Source organism: Panthera tigris, chromosome D3, assembly GCF_018350195.1.
Source record: "Panthera tigris isolate Pti1 chromosome D3, P.tigris_Pti1_mat1.1, whole genome shotgun sequence".
Lineage (NCBI taxonomy): Eukaryota > Metazoa > Chordata > Mammalia > Carnivora > Felidae > Panthera > Panthera tigris.
In genome coordinates, this window is record NC_056671.1 from 7,848,145 (window position 1) to 7,868,073 (window position 19,929).

The 19,929-nt window shown below is 41.3% G+C and overlaps 1 protein-coding gene across 2 annotated transcripts in view; it reads left to right on the plus strand.

Annotated features, from left to right (window-relative positions):
• The first annotated feature begins 19,195 nt into the window (after positions 1-19,195).
• The window catches only part of ANAPC5 (anaphase promoting complex subunit 5), a 44,152-nt gene continuing 43,418 nt past the window's right edge, over positions 19,196-19,929 (plus strand). For both annotated transcript variants that reach the window (XM_007079583.2, XM_042962652.1), the window contains exon 1: positions 19,196-19,499. In XM_007079583.2, the coding sequence (XP_007079645.1) occupies positions 19,293-19,499 (207 nt within the window). In that variant the 5' untranslated portion in view covers positions 19,196-19,292. The remainder of the gene's footprint in view (positions 19,500-19,929) is intronic.

The window sequence follows — 19,929 nt, forward strand, 5'->3', positions numbered from 1 at the left end:
CGTGGAACCCCCCTTCAGATCCTCTTTCTCTCTGCCCCTTCCCCACTGATGCTCTCTATCTCAAAAATAAATAAACATTAAAAAAAATACACTCCTCTCTCTCTCTCTCAAAAATAAACATTAAAAATTTTAAAAAAATACATTCATGGGGAGCCTGGGTGGCGTCTGACTCTTGATTTTGGCTCAGGTCATGATTTTGCGGTTCCTGAGTTCAAGCCCCACCAATGGGCTCTGTGGTGACAGTGCAGAGCCTGCTTGAGATTCTCTTTCTCCCTCTCTCTCTGCCCCTACCCCCTCACATACTCTCTCTCTCAAAATAAATAAATAAATAAAAATACACTCATATATATTTATCTTTTTTTATTGAGATATATTTGATATACAACATTGTATAAGTTTAAGGTGTACAACATATTGATTTGATACATTTACATCGTAATGATTGTTATTGTAGCATTAGCTAACAACTCTGTCAAATAGTTATCATTTCTTCTAGTCTTGCAAACAATTAAGATCTAGCCTCTTACCAAGTTTAATGTTTATAATACTGTCATTGTCTATAATCATTGTGTTGTGTTTTGGTTCTTTTGGACTTATTTATGTGCTAGTTGCCAGTATATACATTTAAATAACATTTCGGGGCAACTGGGTGGCTCAGTTGGCTGGCGTCGAACTTTGACTCAGGTCATGATCTCATGGTTCATGAGTTCAAGCCCCATGTCCAGCTTTGCACTGGCAGTGCAGATCCTGCTTGGGATTCTCTCTTTCTCCCTCTCTCTCTGCCTGTCACCTGTCCTCTCTCTCTCAAAAATAAATAAACATTAAAAAATTTTTTTTAATAAATAAAGAACATTTCTCCCATTTCCCTACCTCCCATCCCTGGTAAACATCATTTGACTCTCTGCTCTTATGATTATTTTTAATTCCACATATGAGAGGTATCATACAGTATTTGTCTTTCTTTCTCTGACTTATCTCACTTAGCATAATGTCCTCAAGGTCCATCCATGTTGTTACAAACATCTTTTCTAGTTAAAAAAAAAAAAAAAAACTCCATCTCTCTACTCCAAAATCAGCCTCCAGAAACAACCTCTCTTTTTCATCACTGTGACCTAGGGAGCTGAATCCACTACCACAGTTAGAGACTTCAACACCCCTCTCTCAGAAATGGACAGATCCAGCAGGCAGAAAATCAGTATATACAGAAAATCATTATCAGACATGGTTGAACTCAACAACATCATTAACTAACTGGATATAATTGACATCATTATAGACTACTTTTCTGACAACAGCAGAATATACATTTTTTCTCAAGGTCACATGGAACATTCACCAACACAAACAACATTCTGGGCCATAAAACACACCTTAACAAATTTAAAGAATAGCAATCATACAGTGTCAGTGGAATTAAACTAGAAACCAGTTAAAAAAAAAAAAAGATAACAAACCTCCAGCTTTTCTGGTGACCAGCTCCATCACTAGGCGATCTAGGGCCCCACCTAAGTCATTCATTAATATAAATTCAGATGTGCTCAGAAGGGGCCCCTTAAAAATAACAAAATACAGGGGCACCTGGGTGGCTCAGTGGGTTAAGCATCCAACTTCCGCTCCGGTCATAATCTCATGGCTCATGAGGTCAAGCCCTGTGTTGGGCTCTGTGCTAACAACTCAGAGCCTGAAGCCCGCTTTGGAGTCTGTGTCTCCCTCTTTCTCTGCCCTTCTCCTGCTCATGTTCTGTCTCTCTCTTCAAAAAGAAGTAAACATTAAAAAAATTTTTTTAAATAACAAAATACATTCCTATCAGGAAATTCCACTGGTTTGGCTCTGTGCCGGGAACCAGGGACAAAGACCAAGTATATTTCTTATTGTACCACACAGACATTTACCAGTAGACATTAGCAATAGGCCTCAGCTATCTCATTCTGCATATGCTCCTAGGCTAACAATATATGAAAAGTAGATCAAGCCAACTTTTCCCATCCTTTTGAGAACTGATGGCAGGTACTAAGCTTCTTTCCAAAGGTCAGAATAAATGCCTTTATTAAATCCCTCATTGTGTGTGGTGTTATGCCATGCTAACTGATTTCAGAGAAAATTAGCTAAACCTTGTCTCTTCTCTAACAGTTTACAATCCAGGGCAGACAGGCTGAAGCTCATTCACACTTACAGACAAACTGGACAGACACAATGGAATACACACATGAAGTCAACTCATGAATGCACAAGATAAACATTTAGAGATGGAGATATCCAGATGGTTGAGATAAAAATAGTTGTCTTGAAATATTCCAATTTCAGGCTATGCAACATAAAAAGTTTTCTGTCTTCTCCATCACCACATTCATGTATCATATAAGAATATATGTGCTGGGGGTGCCTGGGTTAGTCAGTTAAGCGACTGACTCCTGATTTAAGCTCAGGTCCTGATCTCACGGTTTGTGGGTTTGAGCCCTGTGTCAGGCTCTGCACTGATAGCGCAGAGCTTTCTTGGGATTCTCTCTCTCCCTCTCTCTCTCTCTCTGCCACTCCTCCTGCTCACAACATTGTGAATGTACTAAGTGCCACTGAATTGGTCACTTTAAAATGTTTTCAAGTGAGCTGTATGCCCAATGTGGGGCTTGAACTCATGATCCCAAGATCAAGAGTCACATGTTCTACCAACTGAGCAGATCAGGGGCTCCTTCAACTCAATTTTTTAAAAAATAAAATGAGCAGGGGCGCCTGGGTGGCTCAGTCAGTTAAGCGTCTGACTTCGGCTCAGGTCATGATCTCGCGGTCCATGAGTCTGAGCCCCATGTTGGGCTCTCTGCTGACAGCTCAGAGCCTGGAGCCTGTTTCGGATTCTGTGTCTCCCTCTCTCTCTGACCCTCCCCCGTTCATGCTCTGTCTCTCTCTGTCTCAAAAGCAAATAAACGTTAAAAAAAAAGTGTTAGATAATAAAAAAAAAAAAAAAGTCTTTCCTTTCATTCTGGCCTTGTCTAAAGTTTGATAAGCTCTTCATTACAGTATTATAGTATTATAGTATAGTATACATCCAAACTGTTTGCTTTTCCCTAATATATTTCTACTCTCAATGCTTATCTACATGTAGAAAATTATTAGCATAATGTTTCCAATTTAATTTCCTCCTTAATGCTTTCTCTGGAAAAAAAAAGTGAACTGTAATTTATGTTCTTAGGATAATTTGTACTTGGAAAGTAAGAATCAGATCCAGAAGCTTACCATTTTTTCCCCTATTACCTTAGAGTGGCTGTAGTGAAGAGGTTAGTTGAAAATTTACATTCCAAATGGATTCATTATCAAGAGGGGAAAAAATGAGATGTTCAATTTTCTCTCCAAGACTTGTGCTTGGCACCTGTTTGCCAATAGTATTTTTCTGTTTTAATATTTATACTGAGATTTTTGGAGGGGGAAGGAAAGGCAGGAGTGTTTTTCATTTGTGCAAAAGATATTAAGAATCAGGTATATAGTTTTGAAGGTAATCCTAAATCCACGGGGTAAAAGCCCCTAGGTTTTGGAGTTAGTCTCCACTTTCTCCTTGTCTGCCTACCCTCCCCACTCCTTGCCCATTCCTCAAATCTGGTCTATTCCCTTTTCCACCGGAATGATCCCAGACAAAGAGCATTCAGGAAATATGTTGGAATGAATGAATGAATGAATGAATGAATGAGTGAGTGAATGTAGATGTGCCAAATGAGTGTTGAAGACTGTTGCTCCATCAATTCTGGGGAGGAAGAAATCATTCCAGCTGGGGAGGTCAGGCAAAGCTTCAACTCCAGTATGTCTAGGCTTTGGACCTTGATTTAACCTGACCCATGTGCCTGTCATTTTAGTTGTCCTCGTGGCTTCTCCTGCAACACTGAGACAAAGTCACACTTCAGGTAAAACCAGAGAAACTAACCGCCTTCCAAACTAATATCAGACCCCTAGGCTTAAGTATGGGAGTTATTTAACATTCTTCTTGATCAACACTAACTCTTTTGTAATATCTTCCTTCAAAATATCTTCAGGAGATCCCTCTTTCTTTCCATTTCTGTCTTTTAAAGATGATTGATATAAATACTGACTGCTGTTTGTACAAATTTGGAAAACACACACAAATATATATATATATGTGCTATAGACTGAATGTGCCCCCCCCCCTTCATATATTGAAGTCCTAAAGCCTCAATGTGACTGTATTTGGGATAGGGCTTTTAGGGAGTAATTAAGGTTAAACGAAGTCATAAGGGTGAGGCCCTAATCTGATATGAATGATGGCTGAAGAAGAAGAAGAAGAAGACGAAGAAGAAGACGAAGAAGAAGAAGAAGAAAGAGGAGGAGGAGGAAGAGGAGGAGAAGAGGAGAGATACCCCCATCCCCATCCCGGGCCATGTGAGGAAAGCAAGAAGGCAGCTAGCTGCAAAGCAGGAAGAGTGCTTTCACCAGAGACTCAGTCAGCTGGCACCTTGATCTTGGACTTGCCAGTGTCCAGAACTGTGAGAAAATAAATTCCTATTGTTTAAGCCACTGAGTTTATGGTATTTTGTTATGGCAGCCAGAGCTAATACAACATGTAAGAAGATCTGTATTATTCCAGAATCTTCTTTTTTAAATATTTGTTTATTTGAGAGAGAGAGAGAGAGAGAGAGAGAGAGAGAGAGAGAGAAAGAGAATGCGTGGGGGAGGAGCACAGAGAGAGGGGGACACAGAATCCAAAGAAGGCTCCAAGCTCTGCACTGACAGCAATGAGCCTGATGCAGGGCTCGAACTCATGAGCCCTGAGATCATGACCTGAGTCAAAGTCAGACCCTTAACCAACTGAGCCACCCAGGAGCCCCTTATTCCAGAATCTTTTAACCCAAAGGATAACTGGTAACACCATTTCTTTCCAGTTTTTCTTTTCCTTTCTCACCCAACGGCTACCTTTGTAGTCTTGTATATTTGCCAGCTCATGCTCTCCCTTTCTTCCCAAATTACAGCTCTTTTATTGGACTTAAAATGTTTTCATTGATCAAATTCACCCAACTCTGCCTATACTCAAGGTCTTTCTCATCTGGATTCCTTTAGCACGAGGTCAGAAATCTTGTTCAAATCCCTGCAAGAGCATAAATCCACACTAGTAAATTTCGATATAAAATAAAGTTGCAACAATTTGTGTTGATTAGGAAAATGCCTAAATTAGTGAAAAGTCTGAATTATGATAATTTGAAAGAGTGTGATTTCAGCACATTCGAGTTTGTGCAATAGTTCTGAATAAGTCAAACAAAATTCAGGAAAATGGGAAATTTGTGGAAATTTGCTTTTATGAGTAGGTAAATATGATTTCCCTTGGATTCAATAAAAAGTTTATGTTTGGACAGTGCTTTAGTGTTTCAAAAATGCTTTGTCTTTATTATTTATTTTGATACTCAGTCTCAGAAGTAGGGGAGGCATGTTTTCCATCGTAGAGGTAATAAGAAAGCTAGTGACTGACTTGGAAAGTGTCAAAAGTCACCCAGCTTATCAGTTTTTTAAAAAAATTTTATTGTATTTTAATTTTTTAATTTTAATTTTTTAAGTTTATTTATTTATTTATTGAGAGAGAGAGAGAGAGAGAGAGAGAGAGAGAGAGAGAGAGAATGCATACTCATGTAGGGGAGAGGCAAAGAATCCTGATACAGAGCCAGACGTGGGGCTCGAACTCACAAACCATGAGACCATAACCGGAGCTGAAATCAAGAATCAGACACTTAACCAACTGAGCCACCCAGGCACCCTATTAAATGCAATAATAATAACAGCTAATATTTATTATGGTTTACTAAATCCTAGGCACTATTCTAGGCACTGTATATGTGTCTTATAATAACCCCTGAGGTTTGTACTGTTTTTATTCCCATTTTATGGACAAGAAAATGGAGGCACAGAGGATTAAGTGACTCACCCAAAGCCCCATGATATTAAGTAGTGGGGCCGGCTTCCAACCTAGGCCATCTGGGTACAGAGCCCACATTTCTAACCAGTTCTGAAATGTGGTAGGCTCACCACAGATATTTCAGAAGGGCAGAGATGTTTGCTATATTTCACATAGATTAGGAGGAAACTATTATGGCCTGGTTTGCATGGTTCATTTACCTAGAATTGCATCCCATGCAGGAAGAGAAGAATCCTCAGAACTGATTGTCCAAATAAATGCAGGATCTACGTATTCTTTGTTACTGATGTTTGGCTGTACTCCATTCGTACTTACTCTGCATTTCTGATAGCCCACTTGCACTCATGTGACAATTTTGTTTTCCCAGTTAGATTGCAAGCATCGAGGTGCAGATCTTTTTTTTTTAATTTTTAAACGTTTATTCATTTTTGAGAGACAGCATGTGAGTGGGGGAGGGGTAGAGAGAGAGAGGGAGACCCAGAATCTGAAGCAGGCTCCAGGCTTTGAGCTGTCAGCACAGAGCGCAATGCAGGGCTCCAACTGTGAGATCATGACCTGAGCCAAAGTCGGACGCTTAACCAACTGAGTCACCTGGGCACCCTGAGGTGCAGATCTTAATGTCTGGTTTCTTGCCATTCAATATATCGCTGTGTTTAAAATTGTTTTTTTACCCTATTGGTTGAGAGCAAACAAGGTAGGAATTAGGAAATCAAGAATCTGAGCTGTATTCTGCCACCAAATAGCTGAGTGACCTCCAGGCCTTGGTTTCAGCATCCTCTAGGTCTCAAGTTAATTTTGAGAAGATCACCAGCAAGTAGCTTTTGTTAGAAAATGCAGAGCCCATACACTTTTTTTATTGTGGTAAAATTCACATAAGATTCACTTTTTTTTAAAGCCATTTTAAAATGCACAATTCAGTGACATTTAGTATATTCACAGTATTGGGCAGCCATCACCACTGTCTAGGTCCAGAACATTTTCTTTTCTTTTTTTTTTTTTTTTTTTTTTTTAGGTTTATTTAAGTAATCTCTATGCCCAATGTGGGGCTCTAACTCACAACTCTGAGATCAAGAGTCACATGCTTTTTCTTAAAAAAAAAAAAAAAAAGTTTGGCTGGTTTTTTTTTTTAAGTTTCTTTACTTTGAGAGAGAGAGAGAGAGAGAGAGAGAGCGAGCCCAATCAGGGGAGGGCCAGAAAGAGAGAGAGAATGCCAAGCAGGTGCAATGCTGTCAGCACAGAGCCCACCTCAGGGCTCGCTCCATCCCACAAACCGTGAGATCATGACTTGAGCTGAAATCAAGAGTTGGACACTTAACCCACTGAGCCACCCAGGTGCCCCTGGAGTCACATGCTTTTCTGACTGAGCCAGGCAGGCACCCTTGTCCAGAACATTTTCACCTGGATATGGAACATCCAGAAAGTAGATTCGTGGTTGGCAGAGATGTGCGAGAGGGGGGAATGAGGAGTGACTAATTAATGAGCATAAGATTTCCTTTTGGGGTGATGAAAATGTCATTGAACTACACACTTAAAATGGTTAATTCCAGGGGTGTCTGGGTGGCTCAATCTGTTGAGTGTCTGACTCTTGATTTCAGCTCAAGTCATGATCCCGGAATCATGGGATTGAGCCCCCGTGTTGGGGTCTGCACTGAACATGGAGCCTGCTTAAGATTCTCTCTCTCTCTCTCTCTCTCTCTCTCTCTCTCTCTCCCTCTGCCCCTCTCCCCCACTCACATGCACTCTCTCTTTCAAATAAAAAGAAGTGGTTAATTTCATGTGATACGAATCTCACCTCAATTTTTTTAAAGGAGAGAAATTAAATGTAGCCTTATCCGATCAGTGGCAAAGCACTTCAAATGTAGACAGAGATGATTTAGATCAGTTAATGGGACAGACTCTATATGAGACACAGCCTGATGCCCCTGTTATATTTACCACACTGTACCCTGAGTTTTTAATAGCGGAGACCAGTCAGGCCATTCATCAGCTTTGTGTGATGGGACCTTACTTCTCAAAGTGTGGTCAGAGGACCACCAGTCTTAGCATCACGTGGGAGTTTGTGTGTCTTTCAGAATCCTGGATTGCTTCCAACCACCTGAATCAGAATCTGTTTTTTACTGAGATTTTCAGGTCATTTGGATGCACCTTAACGTTTCAGAAGCACTGCTATTGGAACACTGGGGTGGTTCAAACTATCCTACTTTTGGCAACTCAATAGATATAATTTGACTTTTCTTCTGAAGATGCATTGAGGCATGATTATTTGCTGAACTAGTTCTCAGCAGTCTTTCATTAGCGTTCTCCCCTTAAGGCATTGGAAAATTTATTCGCCATCAAAAGACTTACCCATTACTTTTTATGAACTTAGCTTTGGGAAAGAATAAGTCTTGACATTCCAAATCACCTACCAGGGGCTAGAAAAAGTTAGTGTAGCTTCCAAATCAGCAAAGGAGATTGCCTTTGTATGTGAGATGTGGCTGAGTATATTCAAGGAGTGACATGTTTTGGAGTCCCACTTCTTTTTTATTATTATTACATTTATTTATTTTTGAGAGACAGAGAGAGACAGAGTACAAGTTGGGGAGGGGCAGAGAGAGAAGGAGACACAGAATCCGAAGCAGGCTCCAGGCTCTGAGCTGTCAGCACAGGGCCTGACTCGGGGCTCAAACCCACAAACCGCGAGATCATGACCTGAGCTGAAGTTGGAGGCTCAGCCAACTGAGCCATCTAGGTGCCCCTAGAGTCCCACTCCTGGAGTGGATTCTAATTGGGTGGTTTTAAAGGTGCTGTTCCTTGGCCTGACGTACCCTGCCTCTCCTCTGTGATTTGGATCTGTCTGTAGCATTTGCTCAGTATTCTACACTTGAAAATCAAAAGATACAAAGTCAACACAATGACAACCATATTCTTCTCTTTTTTTAATGTTTATTTATTTTTGAGAGACAGAGAGAGAGAGAGAGAGAGAGAGAGAGCAGGGGAGGGGCAGAGAGAGAAAGGGAGACCCAGAATCCAAAGCAGGCTCCAGGCTCTGAGCTGTCAGCACAGAGCCCGATGCGGGGCTCGAACTCACGAACCATGAGGTCATGACCTGAGCCGAAGTCCGATGCTCAACCAACTGAGCCACCCAGGCACCTCACAACCATATTCTTCTGACTAATTTTATGGAAAAATTTGCTTGATTTAACTTTCTGTCAACAAAGACCCAATCATTAGCATATTTGACAAATATTTATTATATGCCAATTACATATATATGCATATAATTCTGTATATGTATAAATTGTGTGTGTGTGTGTGTGTGTGTGTGTGTGTATATATATATATATATATATATATATATATATATATATCTCAGATGCTGCTATGCAGCCATGACCAAAATAAGGGAAATATGCCCAAGTGACATAGAAGTTATCACTGGGTTGTGAAATGATAGCCAATTTTATTTCTTCTGTTTTGTCCTTCTTATGTTTTTCAAGTTTTCTACAATCATGTATTATTTTTATAATCTGAAAAAAATATATAGTTATGTAAACTTAAAAAAAATAAATCCAGGGTCATGCCAATTCAATATCAGTTCAATTTGAAGGTGGGATAGTGATGTTTAAAGCTGTTAAACTATTATGCTTTTGTTAAAGTTTTTTTATTGCAAAAACTACTTCAGTACTATATATCCTGATCAGGCTAACAAGGTGGGTATTAATACGTACCTGACAAGACAATTAAAAGTGGAGATTGACCCAGGGTGCCTGGGTGGCTTAGTTGGTTAAGCGTCTGACTCTTGGTTTCAGCTCAGGTCATGATCTCATGTTCGTGGGCTGGAGCCCCACGTGGGATTGAACTCTGTGCTGACAGCTGGTAGCCTCCTAGGGATTCTCTCTCCCTCTTCCTCGGCCTCTCCCCTGTTCAGGGGTGCTCTCTAAATTAATAAATAAATAAATAAACATGTTTAAAAAATTGGAAATTGATCTTATGGCTCTTCCCTGTGTGTGCAACAAGGAACTAGGGACAGATTTTTCATGTGTGCCTTATGGAACCCAGCCCACTTAATTTGCAATAACAATACACCTGTATAAATACACAGATATGCAGTCAAAATGATTGCAAAATTAAATAAGATACACTTCTGAAAAATTAAACGCGAATGATTTTAAAAATCTTTTAGGGACGCCTGGGTGGCTCAATTGGTTGAGTATGTGACTTCGGCTCAGGTCATGATCTTACAGTTTGTGAGTTCAAGCCCCACCTCGGGCTCTGTGCTGGTAGCTCGGATCCTGGAGCTTGCTTTGGATTCTGTGTCTCCCTCTCTCTCTCTGCCCCTCCCCTGCTCATGCTCTGTCTCTCGCTCCAAAATAAGTAAACATTAAAAATTTTTTTGATTAAAAAAAAAAAAGAATAGATAGCCACTGTTCTTTATTTCTAGTCCTCCTAGACATCTCCTTTGGTATCCATCAGTTTTTGCCAGGACTGGTCAGAAGCATCAGTAAACATAATGCGCCTGATAAAAAGGATGATGTTAAAAGTGTTAAAATTCCCAAATCCAGTTTTCATTTCCTTATACTAATGTGAATACCAGTTTAGGGAGAATTCTAAATTTTCTTCTGCTGATTGAAGACTTATCAATAATGCTGTTGTCTATGAGATATTGATTGGGTTGAACAACAGCTTTCCTGAATGCCTGTCCCAAGGGCCATACCTTTCTAGAGGCTGATAGTGGATAGCCAGTCTATAAACACGTCCCATAGATCAGTCTACTTTTCATATACTCTCTGAACAGATGAATCTCATCATTTCTCTAGGATATTGGCTTTCTTCTCTGAAACCTTTCTCTCTCCTTAAAGATGTTCATTCTTTAATTCATTAATTGACAAAATGAAAATACTGAAGAAGTGTTTCCTTCCTGTCTCTCCTTACACATGCAGTGAATAAAATACCTGTTCAAAGAACTTCAGATGAACAGGATATTAGAAACTTTCTCTGGCAACTTAATTGCTTTTGTGGTTCAAGGCCATTAAGAGCCTGAAAATAAAGATTGAAAGAGTCATGCAGGTTTTCAGATTGAATGAGTAATGCTCAGAAGTTCCAGAAGCTTATGGGAAAGATGACCTCCAGTGCTTTGGCTGGGAAGCATGAAACCACTTTGAATTTTCCAACAAACCTGGCTTGACAAAGACTAGCTAATCATTCCTTCAAACTTTAGATCAAGTACACACTATATCCTGAACTCTAGTAGAAATCAGTGTCTTCTATGCTATGGATATGTTTCCAATTTGTTCTGATCAATCTCTGAGACTCCAAAATTAAGTTCTACTTTGATTTCTAATATTAGAACTTTAAAATTTTTTAATGTTTATTTATATTTGAGAGAGAGAGAGAGAGAGAGAAAGAGAGAGACAAAATACAAGTGGGGTGGGGCAGAGAGAGAGGGAGACACAGAATCCCAAGCAGGCTCCAGGCTCTGAGCTGTCACCACAGAGCCCGAGGCTGAGCTCAAACTCATGAACTGTGAGATCATTACCTAAACTGAAGTCCGACGCTTAACAGACTGAGCCACCCAGGCACCCTCTAATGTTAGGACTTAAAAAAAAAAAAAAAAAAAAGTTTATTTATTTATTTTTGAGAGAGAAAAATAGCGAGCAGGGGAGGCGCAGATACAGAGGGAGATAGAATCCCAGGCAGACTTGGGGTGTCAGCACAGAGCCTGACACAGGGCTTGAACTCACAAACTGTGAGATCATGACCCCAGCCGAAAGCAAGAGTCGGACTCTTAACTGACTGAGACATCCAGGCAACCCTAAGATTAGGACGTTTTATTCACAGCTGGTCACAATGTGAAGTGAGATGTATTTGGAGGAAAGGATTAAAAAGGAATGAAGATACTAAGATTACTAAACTTAGGTCATGCTATGGACTAAATTGTGTGCCCCCCAAATTTACATGTTGATGCTTTAACACCCAATGGGAAAGTATTTGGAAGTAATCCAGATTAGATGAGGTCATGAGGGTGGAGCCTCACGAAAGGATAAGATCCTTATAAGAGGAGACACCAGAGAGCTCGAGAGCTCTCCCTAGTTCTGCCGTATGGAGGACATACTGAGAAGATGGCCATCCGCAAGCCACGAAGAGAGCTCTCACCAGACACTGAATCAGCTGGCACCTTGGTCTTGGGCTTCCCGACCTCTAGAACTCTGAGAAAAAAAATCTTGTTTAAGCCACCTGTCTATGGCATTTTGTTATGGCAGCCTGAGCAAACTAAGACAGCTCGTACATCTTTTTATACAATTGGTTGGTAAGATTAAAAACATAAAAAATCAGATCCATTTTTCTTGGACCCAATTTTCCCTTTTGCCTAAATAAACTGAGGTCCAAGGATGGACTCCAAGGGGATGAGAAGGGACTGCTTCTAGTTGATAGCACTTTGGCCCCAATTCTTTACTGCCCCCTGTACCCACACTTGTCACCATGTGACTTTGCAGCTTCTCTTGCTAAAGAGGTAGAGCCTATTTCCCTGACCTGGGCTAGTCTTATGCTTTAGCTAATAGAATGTGGCAGAGATACTGCTGTGTGTCCCCACGGAGCTGAGGACTCTAGGAGGGACTTGTCTCTACTTTCTTACACACAGGAGAACATTCTCTGGCGTAGCCTGCCAGAAGAGGAGAGACACATAGAGCCACACTCCAGGGGTCCCAGTCACGGCCATTCCAGATACCCAGTCAGCCAGCCCCCAGATCTATGATGGAGCTCCACCAGGGTTAGCAGAGCTCAGCATTATTGCTGCAGTAGGGAACTACCTTGCCGCTGTTTGGCACTAGATGTTCATTAAATGTCAGAGATCCAGAAACCCCTGCAAACTAAAATGTATGCAATTTTTACAGACCAAGGCATTAACATCCTGCAAAGAAGGAAAAGCAATGAACAAATATAGTTTCTGTTTCTGTTACTGAAAGCAGCCGTTTCTGGAAACTGCCATCTAGTCAAGTATTGAGAGAGAGTCAGGGTATCCTCAAAGAAATGAAAATGATGTGCAAAATGTACTCATATGCTTGTGAAAATTATGTAATGCATATTATCTCCCGCTTATTAGCACTAAGAGATACGCGAAGTGGTTCAAGCACACAAATGATGAGAGTTGACAGAAGTGTAAACTCCAACCCCAGTTAATTCATTTGTTCATTGATCCTTCCAGTTGTGGATGGTGAGGTTTCCTTTAGATGAAATAAGAGGTCCAGAGACAACAAGGAGAGTTTCTTTCCCCAGGGAGCGAAGTCAATTCAGGTCATGAGCTTTGAGAAGCTGGAATGTTACCTTGGTCTGGAAATACTTAGTGATGCTTGTCAGGCTAGAGATCAAGTTTCCCCAGCAGCTCAGTTAATTACCCAGAACTTTCTGTATTAATTGAGCTCTGAGACTCTACGTGACTCTCTCAAAGTCGGGGCTCATTTTATTTAATAGGAGTTATTTTCTTTTCTCTCAGCTGGATTTTCCTGGATTATCAAAAGAGATTGTTTATGCATGTATGCAGGAGACCTGGTTCACACATTACATTTTCCTTGCTCAGGGCAATCCGAGCAATTATATGTGTCCTCTAACAAGATGCTTAGAATTGCACAAAAACCACGGTTAGGGGTTGTCATTTTCAGAAGTTTTGGAACCCATCAGCAGGTAAAGCATGTGTTCGGTGACACCACTGGCTTTCCCATCTGTTCTGGGACGTGCAGATGATGTGCCAGCACTTAGCTGCTGGAAAGCTACTGTCTAATGAGCAATGGGGAAAACTGGTTCTCTTTGGCGTACTTCTACTTGCGAGAGTATGGTGTGCAGAGATACAGAAAATCATGAGTACAGTCATCCATTACTCAGAAAAACTTAAAACACCTCGATAATTACTCAGTTCTTTCATAATCATGACATTGCTAATTATGACTCCTGATTAAATAGCAGGCTGGGTTCCTGATGTTCTTTAAAATGTAGAGGCCACCCTCGTTCATTGCTGCTGGGAATGTGAAATGGTGCACCTACAGAAAAGAGTCTGGCAGTTCCTAAAAAAGTTAAACATGGAGTTACTGTATGACCCAGAAATTCTGCTCATAGGAATATACCCAAAAGAGTGGAAGATATATGTTCCCACAAAAATGTGTGCATGAATGTGTGCATGGCTTCACAAGAGCCAAATGATAGTGTAGTCTATCCTTACAGTGGAATATTATTCAGCCTCGAAAAGGAATGAAGTTCTGACATAAGCTACATGGATGAACCTCAGAAATATTAGGCTACATGAAAGAAGCCAACACAGGGGCACCTGGGTGGCTCAGTCCGTTAAGTGCCCGACTCTGGGTTTCAGCTCAGGTCATGACCTCATGGTTTTGCGAGTTTGAGCCTCGAAATGGGCTCTGTGCTGACAGCGCAGAGCCTGCTTAGGATTCTCTGTCTGCCTCTCCCCAACTTGGGCTCTTTCTGTCTCTCTCAAAATAAATACACTTTAAAAAAAAAAAAGGAAGTCAACACAAAAGGCCACCGATTGTATGGTTCCATTTATAAGAAGTGTCCAGAATACACAAATCTATAGAGACAGAAAGAAGGTTAGTGGCTTCCAGGACTTGAGGAGAAGGGGAACAAGGAGTGACTGCTAATGGGTCTGGGGTTTCATTTTGGGTCATTGAAATGTTCTGGAATTAGAGGGGCACCTGGGTGGCTCAGTTGGTTAAGCCTCTGACTCTTGGTTTTGGCTCAGGTCATAGTCTCACTGTTTGTGTGTTTGAGTCCCGAATTGGGCTCTGCACTGACAATGTGGAGTCTGCTTGGGATTCTCTCTCTTCCCATCCTTCTGCCCTTCCCCAATGTGTGCTCTCTCTCTTTGTCTCTCTAAATAAACAAATAAACTTTTAGAAATATTCTGGAATTAGATAGTGGTGATGCTTGCAGGTTCCTTTCCCATCCAAACTTTTCATTGTTTTTATTTTTAAATGTTTACTTATTTATTGTTGAGAGGTGGGTAGGGGGGCTCGATGTGGGGCTCGGACTCACGAACCATGAGATCATGACCTGAGCTGAAATCAATAATTGGACGCTTAACTGCTGGAGCCACCCAGGCGCCCTGCAAACCTTTCCTTGTTAATGTGATTGGCTCAAGTTCCAGGTGGCTGCTTGAATCACAGAGCTAGTTGGTTTTAAGGCCAAGACTGGATCCTGGGGAGTCTGATTCCCAGGCCAACTCTCTTTTTGTTTCATCAGTCATGCCAGATTTGCATCACGTTTTCTCTGACTGGCAGGAGAGTATTTGGTGACTGGGGAAGTAAAGGGGACAGTAACTGAATAGCACATAAGATGAGATGAAGGCTCATATAGGAACAAATCAAGGACCCTGAAGGTTTTTCTGGGAACTAAACAGGTCTGACAGGATAAATTGCTTTGCTTTTAGTATTTTCAAATATATATTAATAAAGATGATTTTGGTTGCAAGAGCCAGAAACCTTCCTCAATCGAACTAAAGTGAAAAGCAAACAAAACAAGAACCCCAAAACAAACTAACAAACATTTGCTAAGTTTTGTGGCTGCTAGCAAAGCCGATGCAGTTCAAGAATGAGTTGCAAGAACTATGGTCTCAAGGTAGAAACAGAAGTCAGTACCACAGCTGTCTATTTCTTTCTCCCCTCCCTCCACCTCAACTCTGCTTGATTCTGTTTCTCTGTGCAAATTGGCCTTGTTCTCTCTTCCTACAGGTTACCTTTATTCTGGCAGCAGAGAATGTGGCATCAACAGCCCCACTTAGCATCCCCAGGAGAAAAAGGGATTCTTCTTTTTCCATGGTCCATATAGCAATCCTGGAGAAGGATCTGATGGGCTCTACTAGGGCCATATGCTCATCCCTATATTCAGACGGGCATGTTCAGTAACTTTGTTCAAATCAAAGACAACACATTTTGGGGATGATAGTAGAGAATGCTCAACACACACACACAAATAAGCCAAAGTCCACTACAAGTTATAAATTCTTGATTCTTTTGTTGACTTGGAGGGCTGCTTTGAAATGTGAAAGGTGTAGGAGGTCAGCACTCAATTTTCATTTTTCATATTTTTAAACTCTTTTTCAAAAAAAATTTTTTTTTGAGAGATGGAGAGAAAGAGAGTATGGGCACAGCAGAGAAAGAAGGAGGCAGAGGAACCAAAGCAGGCTCCGTGCTGTCAGCCCAAAGCCCAACATGGGGCTCAAAATCTTAAGCCATGATATCATGACCTGAGCTAAAGTCAGATGCTCAAAGAACTGAGCCCCCCAGGTGCTCCCAGCATTCAGTTTTCATAGTTAAAAGTAAGGGAGGCCAGGGGCGCCTGGTGGCTCAGTTGGCTAGGTTTCTGACTCTTGATTTCTGCTCAGGTTATGATCTCACGGTTCGTGAGTTAGAGCCCTGCGTAGGGCTCTGCGCAGATAGCTTGGGATTCTCTCTCTCCTTCTCTCTCTCTCTCTGCCCCTCCCCCACTCATGCATGTGTGCCCACCCTCTCGCTCTCAAAATAAACAAACTTAAAAAAAAAAAGTAAGGGAGGCCAACCACACATCTCTAACAGGATGTCCTTCTTAGTCTCCCAGAGACAGGGTGATTCGTCAGGGATTTTTGACTTGTGACCTATGCCACTTTTTTTTTTCTATGAGGTCAAATAACTAGTTTCTATATTCGCTGCTGTATCCCTAGGCCTTACCACAATGTCTGGCACAGAATAGGTACTCAGAAATATTTTTAGAGTGAATTTTAAGGATTTGAAGCACAGCTGACTCAAAGGAATCTTGGCAATAATGAGCACATACCAGATGTCAGGTGCCTATGTCACTGCAAAGACTGAAAAAACAAAACCGGGTGCCGGCCCTTGAGGCACTCACACAGTCCATCAGAGGTAGTTACTTATGCAAATCATTGGTAAAAAGAAAAAAAAACCTCAATGTGTAATAAGGCTTGAACAAATTGCTATGAAAATGGGTACATAGGGTGCAGTACATCCCTAACAGTTAAAATGGTTTCAGAATTTTGGTAACATTTAACCACGTTCTTAAAATCAAATATATACAGATGGAAACAGGAATTTCCAACCCAAATGTCCAGGTGAAGCTGCATCAATGGGTAAAGTAGGGTAAATGGGTGACTCGAGCCGCCTTTTAAGAGGCAATAATGAATGGCCAGGACTATTGTGATCTGGGGACAGCATTCCCTGAATAAAGGTGGCTCTTGCTTCTTATATCCAGTTAATTATTACCCCACAGGAATAAACCATGTTGCCAAATATTCTAATTTTTCAAGTGAAGCTGGAAATAGACTTTTTCAGAGGTATCAAATTTCTTAAAATTTTTTTAATGTTTAATGTTTATTTAGTTTTGAGAGAGAGAGAGAGAGAGAGAGAGAGCAGGGGAGTGGCAAAGAGAGGGAGACAGAGGATTTGAAGTGGGCTCCAAGCTGACAGCAGAGAGCCTGATGTGGGACTTGAACTCACAAAGTGGGAGATTATGACCTTAGCCAAAGTCAGATGCTTAACCAACTGAGCCACCCAGGCCCCCTGAAATTTCTTAATTTTTAAGTGTTGGCAAACATTATGCAAGACAAAACACGTCTGATGGGCCACATTTGGTTCAGAGGCCACCAGTTTGCAACTTTTAGTCTAGAAGTTCACCACTTTTATGTCCAGCATCTAGAACAGCCTTGAATATAGTAGGAGCTCAGCATATATTTATTGAATAAATAAATGAATGACTCAAAAGTCTTATCAATTTAGAGTAAAATTGTTACTTAGGATTTTTAAACACTTATTTTCCTCTTTACATTCAGTAATGTGTTTCTATTTAGGATTTTAAGGTTGAATAAAAGTTCCACAAATGTCCTTCACCAACTTTTATTCTATGCTATACCCACCATGCAAAAAGATTCTGAGGGAGCTGTGAAATGTTAAGTATGCTTTTTCATTTAAAAAAAAAAAAAAGGGAAGGGGGATGGTTTTACAAAAATAAACTGAGGCAAGGAAAGAAGTTATTTACGAATTAAATTTCCTGCAAAAAGTCAGTTTCCCCCTTTATAAATAAGACATGGTTACATAGGTATTGTATGTGGTGAAATGCACAGTCATATGTTCAAAATATACGTAATTGTATGTGTAACATGTGAAGAGTTCTCAAGATATGGCATCAAGGTCTTGTATTCCAAGCTATCAATAACTTCTTTTCTGGCACAGTTATATAGTCTGTATATAACCTGCCTCCTTTTCTGTTTTTGTGAACTAAAACCACATATTCATTCATTACTTATCCGACAAAATAGTGATTGAGACAACAAAAACAAGGCCCTAGGGGATGCTTGGTGGCTCAGTGAGTTAAGTACTGCGACTTTTGATTTTGGCTCAGGTCATGATCTCACGGTTCTGAGATCAAGCCCTGAATCCAGCTCCACCCTGAGCATCTCTCTCTCTCTCTCAAAATAAATGAATAAACCTTAAAAAAACAAAAAACAAAAAACAAAACACCCACAACTCTCCCAAAACAAACACAAGGCACTACTAGGCACAGTGCATGTGTACAGCCAAAGTTGAATAGACATGGTTTTTCTTTCAAGGGTCATAGACACTACTACACAGGCAAATCATTATTAATAATAAGTCGGGCTATAGAGAAGTGTCTTGGGAGAGATATCGATGAATGGAAGGGGAATTGTAATAAATCAGATTTAAAATATTGTCTAGGAATTGATTTTGGAGGGATACAAATGCCAGACTACGGATCTTGTAGTTTATTAGGTAGGAAACAGAGGCTCACTAAATGAAAGTGATGTTACCTTCCATTTCATGTAAGGATGCAAGGTCACTTGCAACCTGACTTGGCTGTCTCCAAATGGCATTTGTGAAGTACTGAGAAAAAAATGCTTCATCATGTCTTAAAAGAGTTTAATGAAACTCTCAAATTTTGAATTTAGAAATTAACATAATGGATCAAATACAAATTTTAAAGGTACAAATTCAATTTTGTTGCTTCGTTTCAAAATTCAATTTTAACTGTTTTCTAATTAAACAAAAGGGCAGTCGCCGCACCACAACCTGTTCAGCTCCGGTTCTCAAGCGTCAGCTCCCTTCCACGGTTCCATTCCAAGTCACCCCGGAACCTGCTCCTTTCATTCGAGTTTCTGTAGGGACTCAGTCTTTAAGTACACCGCCTTTGCCCCACCCTGCGCAGCACCCCTGGACATTCTGATTGGCTGTAGCCCTTCCACGTGCTTTGGTCTGGCTTCTCTGATTGGCCAACGGCGAAGATGCCCGTATCCTGGGCTACAGCGCGGGCGAACTGAGGCCTAGGGCTGGCTGTGGTGTGTTTCAAGCGGGAACCCGGCGGTCGGCCCGGCTCCTGGGCTTAGTCCCGGGGCGCCATGGCCAGCGTCCACGAGAGCCTGTACTTCAACCCCATGATGACCAATGGGGTAGTGCACGCCAACGTGTTCGGCATCAAGGACTGGGTGACTCCGTATAAGATCGCAGTGCTGGTGCTGCTGAACGAGATGGGCCGCACGGGCGAGGGCGCCGTCAGCCTCATGGAGCGGCGGAGGCTCAACCAGCTGCTCCTGCCGCTGTTGCAGGTGAGCGGCCCCCACCGACCGGCTCCCGCTCATTCAGCAAACCTTTTCTGAGCACCTGTTCTGTGCGGGACACCTCACTGGGCCTGGGGGCGCGAGTGTTCATCAGATACTCTTTCAGCCCTGGAGGACCGAAAAAATAAAAATAAATAAAGGAGTTAATACCACCTGCTAACTGAGTGCTTACCATGGGCTAGGCGCTGTTACATGCATTTTTTTCTTGCAGGTTCATATTTGGTTCCAGCATTTATTAGCTGAGTGACTGGGTAGGAGTTATTTTCTGACATCCTGCGTCTTCTATAGAAAGGGGCTACACGTAGTCCTGAGAGTTGGAGACAGATGAATCATACAGACACCTAGAGGACCGCAATAAGTAGTAATAATGACCTATAACTAACATCGAACACTTCCTGTTTGCTAAGCACCTCGCATG